This window comes from Taudactylus pleione, unplaced genomic scaffold (assembly GCF_031769625.1).
Source record: "Taudactylus pleione unplaced genomic scaffold, aTauple2 ptg000897l, whole genome shotgun sequence".
In the NCBI taxonomy this organism is placed as follows: Eukaryota; Metazoa; Chordata; class Amphibia; order Anura; family Myobatrachidae; genus Taudactylus; species Taudactylus pleione.
The window spans coordinates 309038-336334 of NW_028285298.1; the positions used below are offsets into that span (position 1 = coordinate 309038).

General features: G+C 47.2%; 2 protein-coding genes across 6 annotated transcripts in view; one reads left to right on the forward strand and one right to left on the reverse strand.

Moving 5' to 3' along the window:
- Nucleotides 1-2339, reverse strand: MRPL41 (mitochondrial ribosomal protein L41). Of its 4 annotated transcripts, none has more exons than XM_088459119.1 (2): nucleotides 2203-2339; nucleotides 1-512 (listed from the first exon to the last, which is right to left on the reverse strand). In XM_088459119.1, exon 2 carries the CDS (start codon nucleotides 498-500, stop codon nucleotides 93-95), a length of 408 nt encoding a protein of 135 aa, XP_088315245.1. In that variant the 5' UTR covers nucleotides 501-512; nucleotides 2203-2339; the 3' UTR covers nucleotides 1-92. The 4 variants fall into 4 exon arrangements, with proteins under 4 accessions (XP_088315245.1, XP_088315246.1, XP_088315248.1 ...); XM_088459120.1 differs by having other exon boundaries at nucleotides 2126-2207; XM_088459122.1 differs by lacking the exon at nucleotides 2203-2339 and adding an exon at nucleotides 1160-2099.
- Nucleotides 2340-5902: 3563 nt separating this feature from the next.
- Nucleotides 5903-27297, forward strand: part of PNPLA7 (patatin like domain 7, lysophospholipase) — a 169466-nt gene continuing 148071 nt past the window's right edge. The window contains exons 1-5 of one of the 2 annotated variants that reach the window (XM_088459191.1): nucleotides 5916-5997; nucleotides 19826-19889; nucleotides 25114-25148; nucleotides 26163-26237; nucleotides 26725-26812. In XM_088459191.1, coding sequence (XP_088315317.1) covers nucleotides 25116-25148; nucleotides 26163-26237; nucleotides 26725-26812 — 196 coding nt within the window. In that variant the 5' untranslated portion in view covers nucleotides 5916-5997; nucleotides 19826-19889; nucleotides 25114-25115. Of the gene's footprint in view, nucleotides 5998-19825; nucleotides 19890-25113; nucleotides 25149-26162; nucleotides 26238-26724; nucleotides 26813-27297 lie in introns of both variants that reach the window. The other variant, XM_088459190.1, reaches the window with a different exon arrangement.

Genomic DNA, 27297 nt, shown 5'->3' on the forward strand with positions numbered 1-27297 from the left:
TGAAAAGTTTGCATTTAATTAGAAAATACAGAGTTCTATAATGAGGTTTGCAGTCCCTTGTGAATAATTTCGAGAACACCCTACTATTCCGGCTACTGTACATAATTCTTTGGATACAGCTTGAACAGTTTGCCCTCTTGGGAGGACTCCAGTCCATACTTTTCCAAGTTGTTTGGATCGAAGGTCCCCTCGTCAATATCCTTCTGTATGGCTGGAGCTGCAGTTTCCATGAAGAGTTTCTCAGCCGTCATTTCCTCCTCAGTAACTGGCGGAACCCGATAAGAGACGTAAGCCTTTAGTTTGAAACCGGTCAGATCGGGGACCACAAATTCCGGCACCATCTCTTTTACTTTGACAAATTTTTTGTTTGCGGTCAGGTATCCGACTCTCTTGGCGCCTCTTCCTCTGTTAAAGGATTTGGGGCCCATTTTGCTGGTTATCTCGGCCAGTCTGTCTGAACCACGCACGAGGCCTCGGACAAGGTTGTGAAGCAGCCCCATGGCGGTGGGTGGCTGGAAGAGAAAGGCTTTGTGGTAATTTGTGCAAACATTACGCATGCACACAAAAGTAACAAGGCATATTTTAGCGTGATCCTGCCGCTTATATACAGGGATGTCACCCATTTTGTGGCAGGTTCATTAAAAAGTAGCCAACTGAGGTCCGGGTTCTAATTTATCTGAGAAACATATCAGAGGTGCCTTGCCCCATAGCCCCAGTGCTTCCAATGTATGTCATACGTTTTCATTATTTATTAACATTTATTATGCAACTGACGAAACAAGTAATGCGGCTTTATAATAGCTCTAGCAAGTAATCATAGCTTCCAGTACAGCATAGAAAATGTGATTACAAATGTTCCTATTTGTTTGGAAGAGTCAGTTGGATGACTGGATGGAGTGTGGTGGGGTAAGACAGAAGATACACAGCACTAACTTCACCCCAGGGCAAAGTGAACCTGTAATATAGTATTATAATCAGCCCTGTTCCTGTGCACTATCTGGTGGCTATTATTAGTAATATAATGACAAGACAGGCACTGGGATATCTTGGGGGGTTATCACTGGTCATATTATGGCAAGACATGGACTGGGGTAAAGCTGGGTACACACCTATACAATCATCGAGCCATTCGTCCGATATCAGAAGAGTGTGTACACACCTTCAATCATGGTTTGTTGGATGAAAGCTGGTCGAATCGAAGAGTCACATCTTATGTACAGCTGATCGGACCAATAGTGCAGTGTGTATTCACTTTCGGCCATTCCTGCGATTGTACACCAAAAGCAGGGCCGCCTCGATGGACATGCATAATTAAATTAAGTCATATGGCTTGCTACCTACTCTTGTGTAAACTGGCTTCCATGTTGATGTAAATATTCACCCACAACTACTAATGCAAGTGGCGCTGTTCTCTTCCCAGAGGAAGAGACAGTACAGGGACTGGGGGCTATCACTAGTCATACAGGACAGAGAATGGGGTGTCTGGGGGTAATCACTGGTCATATAATGACAGGGACTGGGATATCTGGGGGCTATTGATAGTCATACAATGACAGGACAGGGACTGGGGTATCTGGGCTATTACTGGTCATATAAGACAGGACAGGGACTGGGGTATCTGGGCTATTACTGGTCATATAAGACAGGACAGGGACTGGTGTATCTGGGCTATTACTGGTCATATAAGACAGGACAGGGACTGGGGTATCTGGGCTATTACTGGTCATATAAGACAGGACAGGGACTGGGGTATCTGGGCTATTACTGGTCATATAAGACAGGACAGGGACTGGGGTATCTGGGCTATTACTGGTCATATAAGACAGGACAGGGACTGGTGTATCTGGGCTATTACTGGTCATATAAGACAGGACAGGGACTGGGGTATCTGGGCTATTACTGGTCATATAAGACAGGACAGGGACTGGGGTATCTGGGCTATTACTGGTCATATAAGACAGGACAGGGACTGGGGTATCTGGGCTATTACTGGTCATATAAGACAGGACAGGGACTGGTGTATCTGGGCTATTACTGGTCATATAAGACAGGACAGGGACTGGGGTATCTGGGCTATTACTGGTCATATAAGACAGGACAGGGACTGGGGTTATCAGCTGCTCACCCAGTGATATAAGAAGAACCCCGGAAGTGCTCGTCTGCGGGTTACACTGACCAGGAGATTGAGGGCTACTCTCTCACCTTCACACTCCGCTGTCTGTGGCTGCGCTGCAGAGAAAGTCACTGTCGTAAAGCTGCAGTAAATGAAGGGAATGAAGAGCTGGCGCCTGTGCGTACCAAGCCTCCCTCTGCGCCCTATCCAACCACATCACAGTACCGGCAGCTCCTGGACGATGATTAGCCACTCATGCCTTCGCTGATTGGCTGATCTCATCTGTACCGCCCAGCTTCCAGACATGTCACCACCTCTTTACAGTGAGTGACATGAGGGCGGGGCTTCGGCTTAGTCACATGTCTATAAATTCTTGCGTTTACTTGCAAACAGATACTGACTGACTGACGGACAGTCAGTAATAGTTTCTACCCATACACACTTTGCCGGGTCCCCCAAGCTCAGGCAGCGGCTGCCAGCCTCACACACACAAACCCCATATGGTCACTATTACAGTAATACGACGTTTCTGTGCCCCTATCACCCTATTACCAAGAGCCAAAAAGTAAAAATACTAAGACAAGAACGGCCACATATTTAATGCAGTGTCCTGATGGAGCCTGATACAAGTAATAAAAAGCTGAGTGAGAATGCAGTCATTTGAGCTGCTGTGACATCACTTTCAAGGCTGCCAGCCACACTGTAACTGCTCAGCTATATATAGGAGCAGATTCAACACAAGCGCTGGTATCAGCTTGCATTGCACACATAGCCCATTATGGTAGGCTGGTTCTGCTCACACCTTCACAGGCTGCGAGAAAAATTGTCCTTCTGTGAGTTAGTGCGCGTAGCTACCGCGCTTAGATGAATCTGCCCCTTACTGTTTTACGCTCTGGCAAAAAAAGAAATGGCTGCTTGCGGAAGTGTGCGTAACTAGCATTTAATCACCTTATTGAACGACCCTCGGATTGGTACCATCCGTGAGTGAGTGAAGATAGAGCCGCATGTGACAAGGGCAGCGAAATGATGTGAGGAGAGCAATGGAGGCAGTAGGAAGACTGAGGCTACAAACTTAAGCTGGGTACCAGCTTTGCGATCACTCAGCCGATCGGGTAAACGCTCCCAATCATCCGAGTACTGTGTTCCCAGCTTGATCCCCTGTGAGCCCCGTACACACTGTGCTAGAAATAGCTCATTATACACAGGCTTCTATAGGATCGGGAGGTCAGGCCGATAAATATTAAACATCACATAAGATGCAACCTCCCAATCCCGACTGAGACGCCCCGGAGAGGAGATGCAGCTGACCACTAAGCGGGGTCGGGGCTCTTACATCATTGGGCCCCACCCCTGCAAAAGGGGCAGAACTAAAACTACGAGATTTGTGTCATTTTAGCCCCAAACCCGCATATAGAATGGCCTTTCCCGGTATTATCTCCATATCCTGTCCACTTCACTAAGAAGTTTGGCGTTATGCTGGAGATCTACCCACTCTTCTGGGGGTATAAGGGACTACCTGAAAAATCCAGACCATCCAACATGACCCTTTCCACTAGGTACAAAATGGTCTGTTCCTGGACTGCCCACCTAATTTATGATTGCCGTCACCTGTGTTGAACTCGTTAACCACTTAACTATTTTTGCCGGCAAAACCGGTCAGAAATTGCCAGGTCCGCAGGAGAGTCCGGGGAGTCAGAGAAGATCAGTTCTGCACATGTGTAGAATGGATTTCCTCTTCAAACACACAGCGGGGCGGTGCGGTGTTTCAACTCAGGTGGATGCAATCATAAATTAAGTAGGAAGTCCAGGAGCAGATTTGTACCTAGTGGAAGTGGTCATGTTGGAGGGTCTAATAATTGCTAGTCTACTGCATTTTCTGGGAGAGTAGGTAAGTATGATGAGCAGGGGCACATCTATAATGGGTGCAGAGCACCGCAGACCCCGCGCCAGGTGTCAGTGCTGTACAAATAGCCGGAAAAATGGCCACAACGTTTTGCGCATGTGCAGTAGACTCCGGGCACACTCTAGTGCCCAGAGTCTACTAATGCTCCGGTGGCCGGCCAGCCGCGTCAGTCGGCTGCCGGCCGCCAGGAAGAGAGGAGAGGGCCTCCTCCTCTCTAAAGTAGACTCCCCTGATGATGAGACAGGGTCAGTGACATGATGTGAGGAGGGGAATGAAGGCAGCAGGAAGCCACGGACTGATTATATAATGGGAGGAGCATGGTCCCCAGCAGCACAGAGTATATCAGGAGATGAGTGATGTGTTTGTGAGGACGGGACTGCATGTGACAGGATGTGAGGAGGGGAATGGAGGCAGTAGGAAGCCACAGAGGGAAATGTAGAACCCTGCCACATGCAGACATTGTCTAAATTCCATCGAATCTGCCCAATGATTTAACCTGGCAATCACTTACAAGGCAACACCAGGCTGTTTTATTTCCCCCACAGAGAGCTATATAGTTTTGCTATCGATGGGCGATCACATTGATGTACATTGGCAGCAGAGGCCCAATGGTGGATGGCGCCCATGGTCTTAGCAGGCACAGGAGTGTACCACTGATGCTTCATCTATAAATGGTTTTCTTCCGATGGTTAAAACCATTGACAATGGACAAACTCATTATATACTATAAAGAACAGAATCTCCAGAAGCACAGAGTATATCAGGAGATGAGGGGTGTGTTAGTGCATGTGACATATACTGCTCCACATCCCAGTATAATTACATTTTATCCCAGATCTCATCTTTTGACCCACATCCCGAATTCTCCCAGATCACAGGTTCAGCAGCGTCTTCTGCCCAGTCTCATCGTATTGTTCCACATAGCAGGGAAATAAGATTCTGTCCCCATATCCCAGTGTCATAAAATTCTGCTATATGCCGGGCCTGATTAAGAGGTGGACGGGATTAAAACATCATATGCGAGACCTGATGGTTACCGCCTGGGGACGCATTTTGAAATTGCATGGTACCACCGAACTCACACATTTTTGTTCGCAGACCCATAGGGCTGTGAGCAAAATGTGCGAGTCCTGTGTGAGACTGGGATGCAAGGGGGAGCGAATTCGCCCTCTTCGCCTCTAATTGGATCGAGCCCCTGATGCCATCAGATTCTCTCCCTTAAGTCATCATATTGAGGCTGATGCAGAATTACACGCAAGTCTGATTTGCGGATGGATCTTGCTATTTTAACACTGCGCATGCTAACTAGCTAAGCATACGCCACTATAAGGAACTGTGGGCGAATCATGTAAGCCTAATTTCTGTCCCCAATCCCAGTGTCACCCTCTGTCCGCCATCATCATGTCCCACATCCCAGTGTTGTCATAAACTGTCCCCCATTCGTGTCATCCTGTCCCCCATCCCAGTGACATCTGCCCCAAATCCGTGTCGTCATCATGTCCCCCATCCTAGTGACATCATCTGCCCCAAATCGGTGTCGTCATCATGTCCCCATCCTAGTGTCCTTATCATTTGTCCCTCATCCCAGTGTCATTATCTGTCCCACACCCCACGCAGTGTCCTTATCATCTGTTCCCCATCCCAGCGTCAACATATTCTGTACCACACCCCAGTGAATGTCAGCATATTCTGACCTACACCCCAGTGTCAGCATTATTTGCCCCACACCCCAGGGCCCAGGCACAGCACACTGACAGCTGGGGTCAGTGTATCTGTGTATAGCATCATGAAGGATTCAGGCTGATACAGTACAGGGGGGCGGTAGCGGAAGTGCCTGCGGATAGAAGGAGCACTATGATTGGCTGGGGATGTAGCACGGACAGGCAATCACCATCTAGAGCAGAGCTGAATCACGTGACGAGCGTGTCAGGTGGGACTGGGGACAGCAGCGAGCGGAGGCCGTGAGAAATCGGGACAGCCGGTAAGTGACGGGGGGCGCAGTCTGTATATATAGGGAGGGGGTGCAGTGTGTGTATATATAGGAGGTAAGTGACAGGGGTGCAGTGTGTGTATATATAGGAGGTAAGTGACAGGGGGTGCAGTGTGTGTATATATAGGAGGTAAGTGACAGGGGTGCAGTGTGTGTATATATAGGAGGTAAGTGACAGGGGTGCAGTGTGTGTATATATAGGAGGTAAGTGACAGGGGGTGCAGTGTGTGTATATATAGGAGGTAAGTGACAGGGGTGCAGTGTGTGTATATATAGGAGGTAAGTGACAGGGGTGCAGTGTGTGTATATATAGGAGGTAAGTGACAGGGGTGCAGTGTGTGTATATATAGAAGGTAAGTGACAGGGGTGCAGTGTGTGTATATATAGGAGGTAAGTGACAGGGGGTGCAGTGTGTGTATATATAGGAGGTAAGTGACAGGGGGTGCAGTGTGTGTATATATAGAAGGTAAGTGACAGGGGGTGCAGTGTGTGTATATATAGGAGGTAAGTGACAGGGGGTGCAGTGTGTATATATAGGAGGTAAGTGACAGGGGGTGCAGTGTGTGTATATATAGGAGGTAAGTGACAGGGGGTGCAGTGTGTGTATATATAGGAGGTAAGTGACAGGGGTGCAGTGTGTGTATATATAGGAGGTAAGTGACAGGGGTGCAGTGTGTGTATATATAGGAGGTAAGTGACAGGGGTGCAGTGTGTGTATATATAGGAGGTAAGTGACGGGGTGCAGTGTGTGTATATAGGGAGGTAAGTGACAGGGGGTGCAGTGTGTATATATAGGAGGTAAGTGACAGGGGTGCAGTGTGTGTGTATATATAGGAGGTAAGTGACAGGGGTGCAGTGTGTGTATATATAGGAGGTAAGTGACAGGGGTGCAGTGTGTGTATATATAGGAGGTAAGTGACAGGGGTGCAGTGTGTGTATATATAGGAGGTAAGTGACAGGGGTGCAGTGTGTGTATATATAGGAGGTAAGTGACAGGGGTGCAGTGTGTGTATATATAGGAGGTAAGTGACAGGGGTGCAGTGTGTGTGTATATATAGGAGGTAAGTGACAGGGGTGCAGTGTGTGTGTATATATAGGAGGTAAGTGACAGGGGTGCAGTGTGTGTATATATAGGAGGTAAGTGACAGGGGTGCAGTGTGTGTGTATATATAGGAGGTAAGTGACAGGGGTGCAGTGTGTGTATATATAGGAGGTAAGTGACAGGGGGTGCAGTGTGTGTATATATAGGAGGTAAGTGACAGGGGGTGCAGTGTGTGTATATATAGGAGGTAAGTGACAGGGGGTGCAGTGTGTATATATAGGAGGTAAGTGACAGGGGGTGCAGTGTGTGTATATATAGGAGGTAAGTGACAGGGGGTGCAGTGTGTGTGTATATATAGGAGGTAAGTGACAGGGGTGCAGTGTGTGTATATATAGGAGGTAAGTGACAGGGGGTGCAGTGTGTGTATATATAGGAGGTAAGTGACAGGGGGTGCAGTGTGTGTATATATAGGAGGTAAGTGACAGGGGGTGCAGTGTGTGTATATATAGGAGGTAAGTGACAGGGGTGCAGTGTGTGTATATATAGGAGGTAAGTGACAGGGGTGCAGTGTGTGTATATATAGGAGGTAAGTGACAGGGGTGCAGTGTGTGTATATATAGGAGGTAAGTGACAGGGGGTGCAGTGTGTGTATATATAGGAGGTAAGTGACAGGGGTGCAGTGTGTGTATATATAGGAGGTAAGTGACAGGGGGTGCAGTGTGTGTATATATAGGAGGTAAGTGACAGGGGTGCAGTGTGTGTATATATAGAAGGTAAGTGACAGGGGTGCAGTGTGTGTATATATAGGAGGTAAGTGACAGGGGGTGCAGTGTATATAGGGAGGTAAGTGACAGGGGGTGCAGTGTGTATATATAGGGAGGGGGTGCAGTGTGTGTATATATAGGAGGTAAGTGACAGGGGGTGCAGTGTGTGTATATATAGAAGGTAAGTGACAGGGGTGCAGTGTGTGTATATATAGGAGGTAAGTGACAGGGGTGCAGTGTGTGTATATATAGAAGGTAAGTGACAGGGGTGCAGTGTGTGTATATATAGGAGGTAAGTGACAGGGGGTGCAGTGTATATAGGGAGGTAAGTGACAGGGGAGCAGTGTGTATATATAGGAGGTAAGTGACAGGGGGTGCAGTGTGTGTATATATAGGAGGTAAGTGACAGGGGGTGCAGTGTGTGTATATATAGGAGGTAAGTGACAGGGGGTGCAGTGTGTATATATAGGAGGTAAGTGACAGGGGGTGCAGTGTATATAGGGAGGTAAGTGACAGGGGGTGCAGTGTGTATATATAGGAGGTAAGTGGCAGGGGGTGCAGTGTATATAGGGAGGTAAGTGACAGAGGGTGCAGTGTGTATATATAGGAGGTAAGTGACGGGGTGCAGTGTATATAGGGAGGTAAGTGACGGGGTGCAGTGTGTATATATAGGAGGTAAGTGACAGGGGGTGCAGTGTGTATATATAGAAGGTAAGTGACAGGGGGTGCAGTGTGTGTATATATAGGAGGTAAGTGACAGGGGGTGCAGTGTGTGTATATATAGGAGGTAAGTGACAGGGGGTGCAGTGTGTGTATATAGGGAGGTAAGTGACAGGGGGTGCAGTGTGTATATATAGGAGGTAAGTGGCAGGGGGTGCAGTGTATATAGGGAGGTAAGTGACGGGGTGCAGTGTGTATATATAGGGAGGTAAGTGACAGAGGGTGCAGTGTATATAGGGAGGTAAGTGACAGGGGGTGCAGTGTGTATATATAGGAGGTAAGTGACAGGGGGTGCAGTGTATATAGGGAGGTAAGTGACAGGGGGTGCAGTGTGTATATATAGGAGGTAAGTGGCAGGGGGTGCAGTGTATATAGGGAGGTAAGTAACAGAGGGTGCAGTGTGTATATATAGGAGGTAAGTGGCTGGGGGTGCAGTGTATATAGGGAGGTATGAAGATGGGCGGTAGAACTGCGCTCTCGTTGACCAGGGGGTGGTGTGTTGTGGTTTCGGGGTGCTGCACCTTTGTGTGGGAGTACCTTTCCCGCACTGAAAACGTATGGGGGTAGGGGGGGTAAGGTGCGCTCTTCCTGCTAGTACTGGTGATGACTTGTGTGTGTTTGTGAGTGGTGTTAATTAGAATATTTCTTCTGGTGGTGGTGATGTTTTGGGAGTGAGGAGGGTGTGATTGGGTATGGAGTGTAGTTTGGAGTAATGTGAAAAGGGGAATGGAATAGGATCAAAATGAGGCCAGCGAGACACAGTAATTCTGGGCAAAATCTTTTATTGAGTAGTCACAATGCTGCTCTGTTAAGATCCCGGGCAGGTGGGTAGGGTTCAGTGATGAGTGGTGATGAGACTGGGGAGGTAGGTGGACCCTTTTAGGGGGCTCCTTCCCGTGCGGTTCAGTGACCTTGCACGTCACCCCTGCTGGACCTATGGTCGACAGTCTAGGAAGTCTCGGGGGGTGGGGGGATTTGCAGAGTGGGTTGGAACACCTGTGCGGCGTCCCGCGTGTTGGTGTGAGTCTTGGCAGTACTTACCTACCGGTAGGTTTTTTGTTGTGGTGATGTAGGTCGGCGTTGCGGCCTCACACCTCCTTTCAAGAAGGCACCTGTGCCGAAACGTGTTGGAGACCCTCATATCAAACCCGACACCGATCCAGGCTGACCTCCACTAAAGATCCCCATCCCCACCAGGGACCACCAGTGCAGAAAGCTCTCAGCCCACCCGCCTGCTGGTCCGCACCGCTCACACCTCCAGTGACCGGCTCCACCCCGGACCAGCCCCTCTCCCCCCCCCCCCCCCCCTGCTCCCAGGCGTGCTCAGCAACTCTCTCCTGACCATAGGTCCAGCAGGGGTGACGTGCAAGGTCACTGAACCGCACGGGAAGGAGCCCCCTAAAAGGGTCCACCTACCTCCCCAGTCTCATCACCACTCATCACTGAACCCCACCCACCTGCCCGGGATCTTAACAGAGCAGCATTGTGACTACTCAATAAAAGATTTTGCCCAAAATTACTGTGTCTCGCTGGCCTCATTTTGATCCTATTCCATTCCCCTTTTCACATTACTCCAAACTACACTCCATACCCAATCACACCCTCCTCACTCCCAAAACATCACCACCACCAGAAGAAATATTCTAATTAACACCACTCACAAGCACACACAAGTCATCACCAGTACTAGCAGGAAGAGCGCACCTTACCCCCCTACCCCTATATAGGGAGGTAAATGACTGGGGGTGTAGTTTGATGATGTTACATGGAGATATCTCTATAATGTACACAATGTGATAATGTCACTGTATAGTAATATATGTATACTGAAATACTGTAAACAATGGGGTAACGTCTTTGTATGGCGCTATATATGTATGTATATATTATGTGTACTGTACAAGATGTCACTACGATTATGTATATATTGATAATGTCAGATATTGATATCTGTCACCATGGGATAATGTAACAGTATGGTAATTATATTGTACATGATAGATCGTTATCATTATTTAGAAATATCTGTGAACACTATATCCTATTGGGATATGTTTTTTTGTGCAAATCGCACACTATGTGATGGTTGTTGTGCGGTTTTAATTTTTAAGTGCGTCTCTGTTTATACATTCTTACATATAAATTCATTGGTCTGTTTGTCCGGTTATGCATTCTGACACCCCTGCGCCGATTGGGTTGAGACCAACGCAAGGTGGTCCAGTTGGATCCTGGCCAGGTTTTAGGGAGGTTAGGGTCCCGGTCGGACCTCCCGTTGCTGGACGCTGGGCAGAACTTTGACCCAGGGAACCTGTTCTGGGCCTTCCACTGGGTGGATTTGGACAACACATAATAAAATGTTATAACTTGAAAATGTAAACCCGGGCAACGCTGGGTACTACAGCTAGTTATAGAATAAAAGTCATATATAACGTCCCTATCCCTTGTACGCTACATATGGGGATATCCCTACATGTCTGGAGCAGAAGATCCCCATTGGAGACTGCAGGCTTGACGCACCCCTACGTGACCATTCTTATCTGGAGGCGTCATTCTGAGCGAAGCTCCGTAAACTAATTGGCTGTGTGCCTGCCAGTGTCTGCAGCAGAACTTCACACACAGTATAAGCTGGGGAACTGAGGCCCTGATTCAGAGCCGGATGCTCTGACAGAGCGCTCGCTCTGAATCAGGGCCGGCCTTCTTGTTTGGCCGCTCGCATAGCTGTGGGTGACCACCCACAGCTATAGCGAGCGGCCAGGAAGATGGTCGGGATGGTCAAGACCATCGGGCTTGCGACGAGACCCTTGTGGTAGGGTCTCTTTGCCTCAAGCCCCAGAGTGCTTTCGGCTCTAACAAAGCCGAAAGCACTCCCACTGACATCACTTGTGATGTCAGTGGGGTCGGCCCCAGACGGTAGGCGTTCCCATGGGAACACCTCCGTCTGGGCAGCCACGCCCCCAGCCCGCCCACCAAAGGGGGCGTGCTGTCACTCATCGACAGCACGCCCCCTTTGGTACGAGACCCGGAGCAATGGATTGCCCGTCGCTATCCGGATCTTGCGCATGCGCACGACGGAGCCGGCTCCATCGTGCGCATACGCACTGGGCCACCATCGACCCGCTTATGCGCTCGCGAGCGGGTCTGAATCAGGCCCTGAATGTGTGGGGGGGGGGTAAAGGGTCTTGAATATGAATGGTGTGTGCGGGGGAGGAGAATGTGCCAGGAGAGCGTATTGGGGAAGAAACTTGGATATAGAGTGTATGGAGGAGGATAAAGGAGCTGGACAGTGTTTGGGTCGGGGAGAGAGGGCTTCGCATTGAATGGGGGAAGAAAGGGGCCTTAAGGTGCGTACACACGTAACGATTTTTTGAACAATTTAACTATAACGACGTCGTTATCGTTAAATCGTTTAAAAAATTGTTCATTTTTTTGGGAGTGAACGATAATCGTTCAAGCGCGCTACAGTTTGTAGTTCATCGTCCATTCTGACTGTCCAACATAACGATTTTCGTTCAGAAAATCGTTCATGTCGTACAGAATGAACGATGACCGTTCACTGTATGCATGATTAAAAAATCGTTCATCGTTCATGATAATCTTTGACAAAATCATTCACTAATTTAGTAACCAACGATTTTTGTAAACTGTTTTCTTTCACTTTTTCAAGGGAAAATCTGAACGAAAATCGTTTGTTAATAAAATCGTTACGTGTGTATGCAGCTTTAGGCGTGTATGGGAGAATAGTGTGGGACGGAATATTGGGGAAGAGATGGGACAGTTCAGTTTTTTGAAGAGTGAATGGAGCCGATCAGGGCATGAGTAAGGGGATAGGTAAAAACAATAAATAAATTAGTCTGTATAAATCTCTTGGATGGAGTAAAAATGTTTATATAAATGTGTGTTTTGTGGCTAACTGTGCAATGGAATATGTCTATAATGTACCATACAAGAATGTCAGCTTACCGTAGTATGAAACGCAGCTAGTATTATGTTCATTATCAGTTAAGCACAGCAGTATCGATATTGTGTGATATAGAGTCCTTTTATGTGTTTCTTCCTTCGGATTAGTTATTAAGTGATTACTGGAGAACAGATAGTGTATAGACAGCGCGTACATCTGGGACACTCTCCACGAGCTGTAAATCCCTTAGCCTGACAGCAGAGTCTCTGTAGACATCATCGATCTAATCCAATAGTCATGTAATAATCTAATATGGCCTGCCTATTGATCCAGTGGGACTTTGAACCACATGCCGTCCGTGATGTCACATGCTCCTAGTAAATTGACGGACTGAGCATTGGTTCATCCCAAAGACTATCTGCCTCCATTGTGACGTGTCCTCTGCGAGCCTGGAGCGTCACATCATGGGTCCAAACCTGTGTAACTAGATGTGCACACTCCTACATGGACTTTTATTCCTACATAAAGATTCAGTTAAACATTCAATGATAACGAGGAACGTTCATGAATCTGTTGCGTGGGTGTTAGAGTCAACAATTAAAGCAGCCAATCAGATTTTGCTATTTGTCCAGTACAGTTTATAAAATGAAAGCAAATGTCTGGTTGCTATAGGTAACAGCATCATCCCTGCACTGGGTTTCTAAGGTGTCCCAGATTTTTTTTTTTCTGCCCAGAGATCCGTATTTACATAGTTAAAAATGATCATAGCCCGTTTTAAAGTTTTAGGAACAATTGTGGTAATCAAGCAAGACAAGGTGGTAGTGTTGCCGGAGACACAACCCACATGGTCAAGATGGCGGCTGTGGCACTGAGTGGGTTAATTCCTTGTGCTTGCTGCGCCGACTTCACATGAACGATCATTTTATATGTACTGTAAAAGTATATGTAATAATGTAGTGTTTCTGCTAGGCTCTTTTAGCGGAGTGCGGCGCCCAGCCCGATTTTGAAAGCGCTTAAATGTGCCCTGCCGTTATGGCGGCACCCCGCTGAAACAGCCGACCCCACCTGCGGGCCGCAGTGTCCCGCAAGGGTGAAAGTTCCGGTAAAACAATGACCAATGAGTGAATAGATGCCATGTGCATGCGCACGGCATCTATTCACACTGCGCGGAGAGCTTGAGGGCAGCGGGCACCCCCCCATCAGTGATTAAAAGGGGCGTGGTCTTCCTGAGTGACCATGCCCCATTTTTGGGCGTGCTGAAGGGGAGGAGGTTAGGTTTAGGCACCAGGGGGGAAGGTTAGGTTCAGGCACCGGGTAGGCAGTGTTAGGGTAAGGACGGGGAGGGGGGGTTAGGATACCTGCCGACAGGTGTTTATATCCTAACCCTGTCGGGATGCCGGCTTTGGTATTTTGACCGCCGGGTTCCCAAGTGTCGGCATCCCGTACCCATCCCCTTCTAAAACCAATCAGATTATGTCTATCATTTATTGCATACTAGAAAATTATACAGAATCTGGTTGCTAGGGGCAACACCACCACTTTTCATTTGTAGTGGCGATTCAGGTTACTCACAAACGGTAACCACCCTCTATTCGGTCAGTGACAAAAATCTGTGGTCGCCTGGCGGAGCGAGGTCATCTGGTCACCGGGTAGAATAGTCCTAAGGGAGGTTAAGGCGATCCAGGAGTTGATAAGATGTTAAGAGTTGGAGGAAGAGATGGCTGGCACATCCGTGCACCCATTGGCATGCATAGCTCGTGTTTTTAGAGTGCGCACCCATGGAAACCTAGAGGGGATACTCTGTGCCAAGGGGCATGTCTAGCATTGTGCTCATGTCATCAATTCCCCATTTCATTATCATGTCCCATCCAATGCCCCCGTATCATCATATCCCCCATAAAGCCCCCCACCACCACCTCCATCACCTTACTTACCTTTGACCATATTATAGCACACAGTAGTGCGCCCAATTCATATGGCGTTTATAGAACTGGGTGGTGTATTTTAGGTGGTACATGGTAACTCACTGCTGTGTTAAGTCCTCAGCGCCTTTTGGGGTGGAGATAATTGGGGTGTGAAGGGTGCAAGAACCGCTGATTGCTGACTGCATTCTTCACTCTCACTCTGACCCTGATTCAGAGCCGGTCGCTCTGACAGAGCGCTCGCTCTGAATCAGGGCCGGTCTTTTTTTTTTTTTTTTTTTTTTAGAACGGCCTCCTGGCCGTTAGCATAGCTGTGTGTGACCACCCACAGCTATAGCGAGCGGCCATGATGATGGACGTGATGGTCAAGACCATCGTGACCATCAGGCTTGTGACGAGACCCTTGTGGTGGGGTCTCGTTGCCGCAAGCCCTAGAGAGATTTTGGCTCTAACAGAGCCGGAATCTCTCCACTTGTCAGTGGGGCCGGCCCCAAAGGTAGGCGTTCTCATGGGAACGCCTTCGTTTGGGCAGCCACCCCCCCGGCCCGCCCACCAAAGGGCGCGTGCTGTCACTCAACATCGACAGCACGCCCCCTTTGGTGCGAGACCCGGAGCGACGGATTGCCCGTCGCTATCCGGGTCTCGCGCATGCGCTCTGGGCCACCATCGACCCGGTTGCGAGCGCTCAGCGCTTGCGACCGGGCTCTGAATCAGGCCCTCTGACCCCTGTTTGGCTACTGGAATATGCTATTTATTTTATGAGCTGATTTGTTTGTATCCCTCATTTACTCATTCTTTGGTGTTTCTAGAACTAATGAAATCTTGGCAGTATTCTCTTTTCTGTCTATCACAGAATGTTCTGTACTATGGGAGATGACCCTAAGTGCAGGGATAGTTTAGTCCGTGATGGCATTTGTGACAGGAGGGTGGAGAAGCGGTTACACGTGTTGTGCTGCATAAGGAAAAACTTACTATCTATACTAGTAAAAGCTTCTATCTAACAAAGAAATGGCCGCACTCCAAGGGGTAAGTTTACTAAGATGGGAGTTTTATTAAGAATCAGATTCTACTTCTCATTTTTCTAGCACCATCTAGAACATAATACCTGGAATCCGATTGGTTGCTATGGGCAACATCACTTAATAGAACTCCCCATCTTAGTAAATTTACCCCCTAGAGTCTTGTGAAAATACAAAATAGTACATAGTAAAATTCAACATTTCGGGCGCATTCCCGTCATCAGGAATGCGCCCGAAACGTTGAATTAAACGTTAAGTACTTTTTTGCATTTTCACAAGATGCTTGGAGTGCCGCCATTCATCTGTTGTGTGAAGTAGGTCGTTGGCCTGTGGAAGGCACCTGCGCCCCCGGGATTTGTCCAGCCCTGTATTATAATCTAATATAATTACACACACACAACAGTACAAGCACCATTTTCACGACCCCTGCAGTCCTAGTTGCAAGCACATGTATAACTCCAGGACCCTGAAGGGTTCAGTGTGTCTATCATATTTGTCATTGGATTGTCCGGCAATAGTTGTCCAATCAGCATTACTAATGTCCTCTTGGTTACTGAGTGTTGGTGGGTTTGTTGCTACAATAATTTTTTTTTTTGTTCTTTTTTTTTTTTTCAATTAATAAATAGATGTTTATGTGCATTATCCTTGGTGCTGCTGATTTGTGGGTAGGATGACAGGGGCCACAACTCGCCTAATTATTGGCCCCCGATGATGCTTTGCAACACATTAGTCACTTTGCATATACAGTTTAAGAGCATTAATAAAAGCGTTTTGCATGATGGTAGGACGGCTTCCCTTTTCTCATGTTGTTTACACTGTGTCTTTCTCTTAAAAGAGGAAGAAGCCTGGACACCGGGGGGGGGGGGGCTTTAAAGATGGCCCTTTGCCTAATGTTATCCCCTTTAATTTGGCCCGTTGTGTAATTTGTCCATGTCTATATACAACAGATAATAGAAAGCCAATCGGGTAATTGCTCTGTGCGGGATGGGCAGAGAAACAACATAATAAATGCTTCCCGTAGATCAAAGGTTTATTTATTTTTTGTTATTGCAATAAATAAATAAAGTAAAATAATGGGCTTACAAACAAGTGCCCATGCATTCTATGATAGGGATATGGATACAGCCAGTTATTATATGGACACTTGTTTGTAAGAGCATTATTTTCCCTCTCCATCTTGTGCTCTCCCTCTTCCCAATCCGTTAATGTGGTAACTGCGCAGCGATGTGCGGAACACCCTTTAGATTCCTGCTGGATTTGTTGAGAACACTGTAACCATAATTTATATTATTATTACTATTATTGACATATTGGGGCAGGTTCTAAGTTGGGAGCAAAGCAAAAAAAGCCGGTAACTTTGCTCCTGGACAAACCATGTTTCAGTATAACTGTTGCAAATACATTTATTATTTTGCATGCAGGGTAAGTACCGACTGCTTTTGCATGTAGCCCACACATGCTGGACAGCTTTATTGTTACACTGCAGTTTAGATTTGCGTTTGGACCCGCCCCTCTGAAGTCTAAATCTATCTGCTCATAGTACATCTGCCCCATGTGCAGCGCAGCATGGTTTGTTCTAGGTGCATAGTTACAGGCTTGTTTTGCTTTGCTCCCACCTGTATCTGTCTCTCTGTGTATCTTGGGAAGCGCTGGTCTTCTCTGGTTTGAATTGTTTGCATTATGACAAAGTATTTCACTTCTCTTCCCTCGGGTATGTGAGCGCCCTCATTATCTTGGCAAGGAAAGATCTCCAATTGTCAAAGTATAGTAACCTCTCCCAGGCTTTAGTGGAGGGTATGATGTGAGGAATTTGTATGAAATACCGCCGGCCGCACGGTTCGATTCCCGGCAGCGGCAGCCCGACAATGCTGGAAATCCCGATCGTGGATAGGTAAGTATATACTAACCTAACCTAACCCTCCTTAGGGGTGCCTAACCCTAACCTACCCCCAAGTGCCTAACCCTAACCACCCCCTTCCCCGCTGCCTAACCCTAAGTCCCACCCGGGGGTGCCTAACCGTAACCCTCCCTCCCCCTAACCCTAGCCCTCCCGGGGGGGTGCCTAACCCTAAGTCCCCCCCGGGAACCAAACCCCCCCCCTCGCGGCTGTCCGCTCGCGGCGCCCGGCATCACTACGTTCGGGATGCCGGTCTCCCGGCGTCGGGGAAATGCCAGGCGTCTGCATCTAAGGGGTATGACAGTCGGGAAGCCGGCTGCCAGTACTAAGGCAGTCGGCTTCCCAATTGCATACCTGATGTGATAACACAGAGTATAGACTACAGTGAGGATTGTCTTTATGAAGAAATGCAAAACTTTCCAGCGAGCCAAAAACCTGACAATGCCCAACAAAGGCCAAAAACACAAAAGAAAGAGCTTAGTAACTTGGGGTGTTGGGACATGTGGACAGGTACATGTATGTATTTTATATGCACTGTGCGAAAACCAGTGTAACTTGATGAGCCGTCAGTCCAAATTGTATAGATCCATCCCATGAAAATATATATCACATTGGTCCATCCAGTAACTGATTCTGCCCACACACCGGGCACAAATCGCTGAGCCGTAACTAGACTTTTTGGTGCCCTGTGCCAGAAAGAGCATTGGCGCCCCCCTCATTTTTCAAAGGGACATAATGCACCCAAAAAAGGGCCATAGCCTCACGGGGAAGGGCCAGGGAAGAGATAGCGGAGGCCAGGAGATGCTGGGGATGAAATAAGAGGAAGCTACAAGCAAGAATGATAATAAACAGAAATTTGACAGGCCCAAACAGCGCCCCCTGACCTGTGGTGCCCTGTGCGATGGCACCGGCTGCACTACCCTAGCTACGGCCCTGACAAATCGTGTAACTTAATAGATGTTGAACCTGGTGACTGATTCTCTTTGAGGTGCAGGTCTGCTGGCCACATTTACACCTAACATGCTGCAAATGGCAGCATGATTGGACCCAGACTGACCTGCCAATATGTCCGGGATACCCTGGGTGGGGCTGGCAGAAAATGCAGATTGATGGCGGCTGTTTGACGCTAACCAGCCTTCTTCACTAATTACTCTCTATGTAAAGAGGCAGGATGTCTTTGGTAGGATCCTTTGTACACGGCCGCAAAAAAAGGCCCGGGGACGCGGTGAGATAAGGCGGACCTTACTCACCACGCAGATAATCAGTCTTCCCTCATATTGGTGAGTGTCAGGTCAGCAATATTGACCACTACTATATTGGCCCCCAGCGAGACCCTGGAGCACTTTGACTGACTAAACAATTAATACTTCGGCCTGACACTAATGAGCTCTGCATACCACTCACCCCTGTATTCAGGTATTGAGACCTGCCAATAAAACCTTAAGCCGGATGCCGCTACAGGCATCATTATAATATACGTATATTTTAAAGTTTTATTCAGTGACTGGTCATTTCATAATCAATTTAGGTTGTGGAGTTCCAAAAGTGCTCCCTGCTTTTTTGTCTACTTTTACTGCAGAACGGAGTGGATTACAAATGTACACAGAAGATTTTAGAAATTGTGCTGTCTAACCGTGCGTATCCACTAGCATATAGAGGAACAACAGTACGATGACAACATTGTCTTCGTACAGTCGTTCCTCATAGTGTGCAGTGCCTACGATATGTCGTTCAGTGTAGGCACCCTCCCTCATCCCTGAACGTGCCCAACCTGTCGTTATCGGCAGATTGACCTGCATGTTCAGGCGACGATTGATGTCAGAAAACGACCAGCGGGAGCGCGCATCGTTGGTCGTTTCCGACATAGTGCACGATTAATGAGCGATTGATTACGATGCCATAATCGTTTCAATCGCTCATTTAAATCGCCTAGAGCAGGCCTGGCCAACCTGTGGCTCTCCAGCTGTTGTGAAACTACCGGTCCCAGCATGCTTTGCCAGAGTTTTAGCATTCCCTAATGGCAAAACTGTGGCAAGGCATGCTGGGACTTGTAGTTTCACAACAGCTGGAGAGCCACAGGTTGGGTAGGCCTGGCCTAGTGGATACGCGGTATAAAAAATCTCCAGCTAACCCATAAGCAATTTTGTTTCAGTTCTATAAATATTGCAACATTAAGCGATACAGATTATTTGCTGTTTTGTTGAACTGTCTGATTATTAGCTGTGGTATTTGATCGCAGATACCACACAACATCTTTTGATGATCGTACCAGTGTATTTTTATATGTATCAATTTTTTTTCTGAATATTATATATAAAAATTAAAAAAAAGGAAAGTTTGCACTTTATCGTTGCTGTGACTAATTCCTGCATTAATTGTTATTTTGTATCTCTTCATGCTCGTTTCTCAGTGACGTGAACTGATCACATATATTATACAGTACTAAGCCTTATCTGCCTCTTATGTCTAACCCTTGTGTCTGACTAACAACCTGCTCTGCTCTTATTTCTGTCTCTTGTCCTTAACGCTGACCCTAACCCTGACCTTTCACCGCTAGCTGTGGATTTTACTTTCCTATAATGTGTGGCCTGCAATCTCCCCTCATGCTGCCACTACGACAGGTAGGTCACATGGTCCGCTCTCCGGTCTGATGAGGACCCCTGACCCTGGCTGTCATTGTGTTCCCGAATAAAAGCTTACACTGTAATGGTGCACACATACACGGTCAGATTTTTCTTCAGATCTGAACGATAACGATTTAAAAAATCGTCCAATTGTTCATATCTGAAGGAAAATCTGACATATCTGGCATGCCTGAACGATGCGCGTTCCCGATAGTCAGATAACGATATCTGACATCTGATCAGACTTGGACGATTCCATTCATTTTAATGCAGTCAAAAATCGTTCAAATCTTTGGTAAAATCGTTCATCTGACAAATCTGACCCTGTGTATGCTCCATAAGTTACAGGCAAAGGGGCTGATGCAGGGTGAGCGCTGGTTTGCGCAGAGTAGCATATCGTACATGAATACGCTCTACGCGTGCACTGGAAGCATTCGGAGAAGCGGTACAGTGGTGAGAAGCGGCATATATACGTATAGGCTGAGTACAATAAGGCAGGAAACAGACGCATATACCCCTGAGAGAGAGCCATATTATTTGTGGGCGGTCAGGTGCAGGCGCAGATGGTTGGTGATGATGGCGTTCGCTGAGATTTGCGGACGCTCCCCCAATCACTGATGCTTTCTTTGACACTAGGACATATTCTGTTACTTTTGTGAGTGTATTTTTTTGTTTTGTTTTTTTGTTATTTAATTTTTTTTTTATTTAATTATTTTTGCTTACTGAGATGGAGAAGTTGTCTTTGCAGTTTAATTGCGTTTGCTGCACACGATTTCTACATATGGGCGGAAATAAGCAATTTTTGTGGTTTTTTTTAATGTCATTTACGTTTATTTTGCTGCCAGCCATGCATCAGCCCCAAAGTTTAGCTTAGCTTGTGTGCTTTGTCTAGTGCTCCTTATTAAAGTGCACCTATTACCTACACACACGGCCACAGCTGAGCCAATATCGTCCTTCTGAACTCAGCCTATCCATTCATTAGCTTCTGGCGGCCATTTTGTGGGCTGAAAACGTATTCTGGAGACTGCGGCCTGTCTGATTACCAGAGACCGGTGACAGAGGCATTTGCAGAATGGCGCCCTGCATTGTGTGGTGTTAGCGGGTGCAGTTTATGATCCTTTGTATAACTGTACAATTCCTCTATTCCTTTATATGCCCCGTGGGCGTAAGTCGCTTACTGTTCCATACAACATATATTGCACTCTAACCTATTTTCTCATTATAACATACGGCATATGCATCACCTGGCCTCATGAAAGTCCATTTTCCATTTATGAACCTAAAATATGAGTTCATTTAATATAATGTTGAATCTTTCACATGTGCAGAACAAATACAGGGCCTAATTCTGACCCGCTCGCGAACTTGTCGATGTTGGCCAAGTGCGCATGCGCACGACAGAGGCGGCTCCGTCGTGCGCATGTGCGAGACCCGAATAACGACGGCCAAGCCGTCATTATGGGTCTCTCACCAAAGGGGGAGTGCTGTCGATGGTGAGTGACAGCACGCCCCCTTTGGTGGGCGTGCCGGGGGCGTGGCTGCCCAGACAGAGGCGTTTCCATGGGAACGCCTACCGTCTGGGGCCGGCCCCACTGACATCACAAGCTTTTGGCTCTGATAGAGCCAAAAGCACTCCAGGGCTTGCAGCAACGAGACCCTACCGCAAGGGTCTCGTCGCAAGCCTGATGGTCGCGATGGTCTTGACCATCGCGACCATCATTTTGGCCGCTCGCTATAGCTGTGGGTGGTCACCCACAGCTATGCGAGCGGCCAGGAGGCCGCTCTTAATTTCAGAGGGACGGCCCTGATTCAGAGCGAGCGCTCTGTCAGAGCGTCTGGCTCTGAATCAGGGCCACAGTTGGTTAATCCGTGACAGAATAATTACAATGTACCCTTATATAATGCTGGCTGTTTTGCTACCGTGTCAGACACTTTAGGCATAGTGTGTCCCCCTGCAGAATCCTTACAAATGCTTACAGACAGAAAACCTAATGTGCATAGACAAAATGCTTCCTCCCCTTCAGCTGAAATCTCCTTCTCACCGACCAGTTTCTGAAACTTTAACCCTTATTGTGCTGACATGATAAAGGTCAGTGCTGGGAGGGTTTGATACCTACTGACAGACTGTGTCACTCTTGTTAGCGCTCAGCAGTGTAGATTGTGAAAACCAAATGGAGGAGTTTATTTGCCTACATGGAGTATGCTCGCAACTCTCCATAACGTCAAAATGTCAACATGGACACTAGGGGCCGTATTCAATTTGAAGCGAAAAGCCGTTTTCGCGTATTTTTGTTGAAAACATTTCGTCGATGACGTCACTTTCGCCTGTTTGGATTTTACTTCGTATTCAATTTGAAAGACTTTCCGCCTAGGCGGAGTCAATGCAATGTAATAGGCGAATAAAGTTTTGCCTATGAATAGCAGGCAGAAAAAAGTGTAGAATTGGGGTTTTGGGGTGCAATGTTTCGGCAACCCCCCTGCAGCCTTCAGACAGTACCCCAAAGGTAAACGGTTTAAAAACAAACAAACAAACACTTAAGGACACCACAAAAAAAAAATCACTTTGAATATGGGGGCAAAAAAAAAAATGTTGGGGGACACAGATAAAAACTAGCGAACTTGACTCTGGGGGGGTCCACAAGTACGCCCCAGGTGTTTTTTTGATTGCAGGTGTTTGCGGCAGGTGGATTTTTCACGATTTTTTCAACTTCACTTTAGCAACTTTTAAATATGCTGACCCCCATTTTCAAGTACCCCAAATTTGCTGGGATAACTTATTTTCAAGAAAAACTACTCCTGAAGACTATTCTGCACCACTTATACTAAAACGCTATTTAGCAGCTATTGAGTCCGTTTAAAAACACCAAATACCTTCAGCAAGCCAAATCGGGGGGTAACCATAGCTAACCCCCATGTCAGAGCATCTTTTGGGGGGTGTCAGGCTGATTTCCCCAAATCTGACAGTACTTTCCGCCTGTTCAAGTTTCGCCGGGTCCCATTTTCGCGTACTTCCATATTGAATACGGGGTAAAGCGGGCACGGCCGTGATACTTTTCCGTTTACAAAAGACGCAATGTAGGCGAAAAGTCTGGGAGACGGGAAAAGTATCGCGGATCCGCTCTAATTGAGTACGGCTCTAGGTTGAAAACCAATATGTCGACTTAGAATTAGGTCGGCATGGTTAATGTTCAGAATGTTGACTCTTATCATGTTGACACCAGAATGTCGACATATGATTTTTTTTTGTGCTTATTTTAGCCTACCCCTAATCGTCCTAATGTCCATGTCGACATTCTGACTAACGTCATTCAGAAACTGTCGACATTCTAGTAACAACATTCTGAACATCGATTACCTGAAAGGACACCACACTCTGACTCATTGTTAGTGCCGTGGTGGAGTTACTGTTGTTTTGCTCTGTGGACAGAGGATTGTGTAATTATTTTGATATTGCCAACAAACTTCCTTATTTTGCTCGATCTTCAACTTTTTATTTTTTTTATTTTGACAGTATTTTTTATCACCCATGTAGTTTTATGTTACAATACGCGTAGTTTTATTTTGTGCATGTAGTTTTGTTATCATACGTGTAAGTGCTTCAAGCCTCAAAATACAATAAATTTTGCGTTTCACGCCATTCAGTTATATATATATATATATATATATATATATATATAGTAAAATAGAGAATGCCCCCATCAGTGTGAACCAGTCCCAGTGCTAGGAAGCGTGCGCTAGTTCCCATTTTAATTAGTAAGCCACAAGCATGTGGTTCCCCCGTCATAGTGTAAACCAGTGCTAGGAAGCGTGCGCTGGTTCCCATTACAATAGAGAGGCCACAAGCATGTGGTGCCCCCATCATAGTGTAAACCAGTCCCAGTGCTAGGAAGCGTGCGCTGGTTTCCATTACAATAGAGAGGCCACAAGCATGTGGTGCCCCCGTCATAGTGTAAAACCAGTCCCAGTGCTAGGAAGCGTGCGCTGGTTCCCATTACAATAGAGAGGCCACAAGCATGTTGTGCTCCCGTCATCGTGTAAACCAGTCCCAGTGCTAGGAAGCGTGCGCTGGTTCCCATTACAATAGAGAGGCCACAAGCATGTGGTGCCCCCGTCATAGTGTAAACCAGTCCCAGTGCTAGGAAGCGTGCGCTGGTTCCCATTACAATAGAGAGGCCACAAGCGTGTGGTTCCCCCGTCATAGTGTAAACCAGTCCCAGTGCTAGGAAGCGTGCGCTGGTTACCATTACAATAGAGAGGCCACAAGCGTGTGGTGCCCCCATCATAGTGTAAACCAGTCCCAGTGCTAGGAAGCGTGCGCCGGTTCCCATTACAATAGAGAGTCCACAAGCGTGTGGTGCCCCCGTCATAGTGTAAACCAGTCCCAGTGCTAGGAAGCGTGCGCTGGTTCCCATTACAATAGAGAGGCCACAAGCGTGTGGTGCCCCCGTCATAGTGTAAACCAGTCCCAGTGCTAGGAAGCGTGCGCTGGTTCCCATTACAATAGAGAGGCCACAAGCGTGTGGTGCCCCCATCCTAGTGTAAACCAGTCCCAGTCAGCGTGCGCTGGTTCCCATTATAATAGAAATGCCACACGTGTGTGGTGCCCCCATCGTAGTGAAAACCAGTCCTGGCAGCGTTGCGCTTGTTTCCATTAGAATACTTTATACACAAGTGTGTGGTGTCCCCATCATAGTGTAAACCAGTCCCAGTGCTAGGCAGCGGCTCTGGTCCTCATTACAATAAAGCTTCATGTGGAGGTAACAATCCATGTCCCGTAAGCGCAGTTTCCATAGGTCAGCTGTGTGTTGGTTCTCCAACTCCTTCCCATAATAACTGTACAGTTACAGAAATCTCGCCCTGGGGCTTTTCGTCATCTCCTATTTACCTGCCCCCAAATACAAAATGATGTAGATCAGAGGCTTATAAATGGGCTCATATCAGTCAGTCAGTGGGAATTAGTCTCCCAGCTTCCTGCACATGCACCATGTTTAGTGCATGTATGTATATATATGTATGTGTCCATGTATGTATGGCGTATTTGCAATTCCCTTTTCACCTGCGTTATCTGCTCCCATATATGTTCTCTGCTCCCAAGATGTCTGTATGATCGGCATTACCTTCTCACAGCATCAGTGATGTCCTTTCTCCATACCACCTGTATGTAATTGTATAGGGTATATTCTGCATAATAATACTTTCTTTCCTATGCTTTTATTTCCAGATATGGGTGATGACAACGGCAGCAGCTGCGTGGAGGTAATCCAAATTTGTATATAAATAAAATAGTACTTTACTTCCTCACAGCACTGAGGTTGTGGGTTCGATTTCCCACTACGGCACTAACTGTGTGGAGTTTGTATGTTCTTCCCGTGCTTTATGTGGGTTTCCTCCGGGTGCTTCAGTTTCCTCCCCCAATCCAAAAGTACACTCCCAAAAAAAAATCAACTCACGTGCGTATGTGTGCGAGTGTACCTGTGGCAGGGAATATAGAGCGTAAGCTTCGCCAGGGCAGGGAATAATGTGACTGGCGGAATATTCTCTGTAAAGCGCTGCAGGATGTGTGTGCGGTGTATAAATAACTGGTAATAAATAATAAACATATAGTAAGCTGCATTTGTGTGGAGGGGCCGTGTATTTCTGGCCAAGAGAATCATGGTGGGCATCAGCTAGTGCAGAGGTAGCCAATGCTTGACATTCCAGCTGCTGTGGAACTACACATCCCAGCATGTCTTGCCCAAGATTTACCATGCCCTAACAACAAAATAGTGACAGGTGCGTGCTGGGATGTGTAGTTCCTCAGCAGCTGGAGTGCCGCACATTGCTTACCCCTGGGCTACAGTCCCCTTCAGTGCAATAGTCCTGGTTCTGTCTGCCAGAAGTCTGGAAACGGATCCAGTGACCTTCAGCCTAATATCAGGGGCATCCGGCAGCTGGCTGACGCATGATATGAACAGCCGACACACTGACCATTGTGCGGGGGCCATGGCTGGGCTCGGTGCATCTCTGTTACACAGGAGAAGGATTCGGTGGCATTGCAGCCGTTACACCTGGTTTCTGTCTGTGACAAAGCTGAGGGTGGTGGGGTGATGGGGATTATTCACACTTGCCGCCGGGGACATAGATGAGAGGCCTCTGCTGACTTCTCATTATACCATCTGAGGAGCAGACAGATTCCCGGACGCTGCTGTCCCAGGTCCGTCCCTGTATGTGTATGATCTTTGCGTGTGTTCTGTCCATACCTGTTGCCTAAACTGCACACTCTCTTTGCAGCCGTCCTTTTCTATGGGCGTAGACCTCCGCTCCAGGGTATACCAGTTTGTGGAAGAACGGCTCCAGACCACCATGGTAAACCTCTCCATACTCAATGCATAGCAGCTGTCTTTTCTGTAGTCTGTTAAAGTTTATTTAATATCTTTGTACAGCACTGTGGGGGCGAATTTAAGTGTTTTTGTTTTTTTTGTCACACTAATTAATGGGCGCTTAGGTTGCAGTTCAACCATTTTCGGGCGCCCATTAATTATCAAGATTGTCGCGCCCAATTAAAGACCGGGTTTAGCTGCATAAAACAGCTAAACCCATCTAAAGTCTTGCTTAGGGTGCCCAAACCACGGACTTTTTACACAATTCTGCTCGCCTCCTCAGGAGGTGGCGAGCAGAATCACCGGCGGCTGTTCGCACCCGAACAGAACAACAATTGAATTGTTCCGTCGGGCTGACGGCCGCTGGCGCTAACCATTGAATCCCCCTCTTTGAGTCTTACGGGGAGAAAAGCGCGTACTAACGTGACATTGCAATTAAGCTCTTACTCAGTCTGTGCTTTTCATCCTTACAGCTGACCGGAATCCTGATTGGGGCCGTCGTTGCACTGTCCCTTATTGGGATTGTTGTGTTCATCGTCTACAAGAGATTCCGACAATCCAGTGAGTATATTCTGTATATACAAGTCAATCTTTTTTTTTTTTTTTCCTTACTAAAACTTTGACGTAACCTTTTTCTAGTGCGTGGTATCTTACCTTGGTTCTCCACCCCTTCACCTGCATTTTAGCCCCCCCATCCCAGATCTTCCCTATGGAGCACAAATACACCAATTAGTTCCTGGCTCTTACTTGAAGATCCAGCTGGGGCTATTTGTAATGTCCTCTATCCAGAGACAATCTGGAAAAAATCAGATTAAAGGTTCTGTTGTTTAAAGGGACACGTGTGGACAAGATGGAAGCTCTCCTGAAGAACCGCTGATGTGAATTCCAGCCTGTAGTGAGCAGGTTGAAATTGAAATATCAGTCTAATATTATTTGTGTATTGTTTTACCTTGGCTTTCTGTTATTAAATCAGCTAGTATGGGTCCAGATAATAATGGAAAAGAGATAGATAGGATCTATCTATTTTATTGTATCCCCCCAAAGTT

Coding starts and splice junctions, on each gene's coding strand:
- MRPL41 (XM_088459119.1), bottom strand. CDS start 500: ATGGGGCTGCTTCACAACCTTGTCCGAGGCCTCGTGCGTGGTTCAGAC.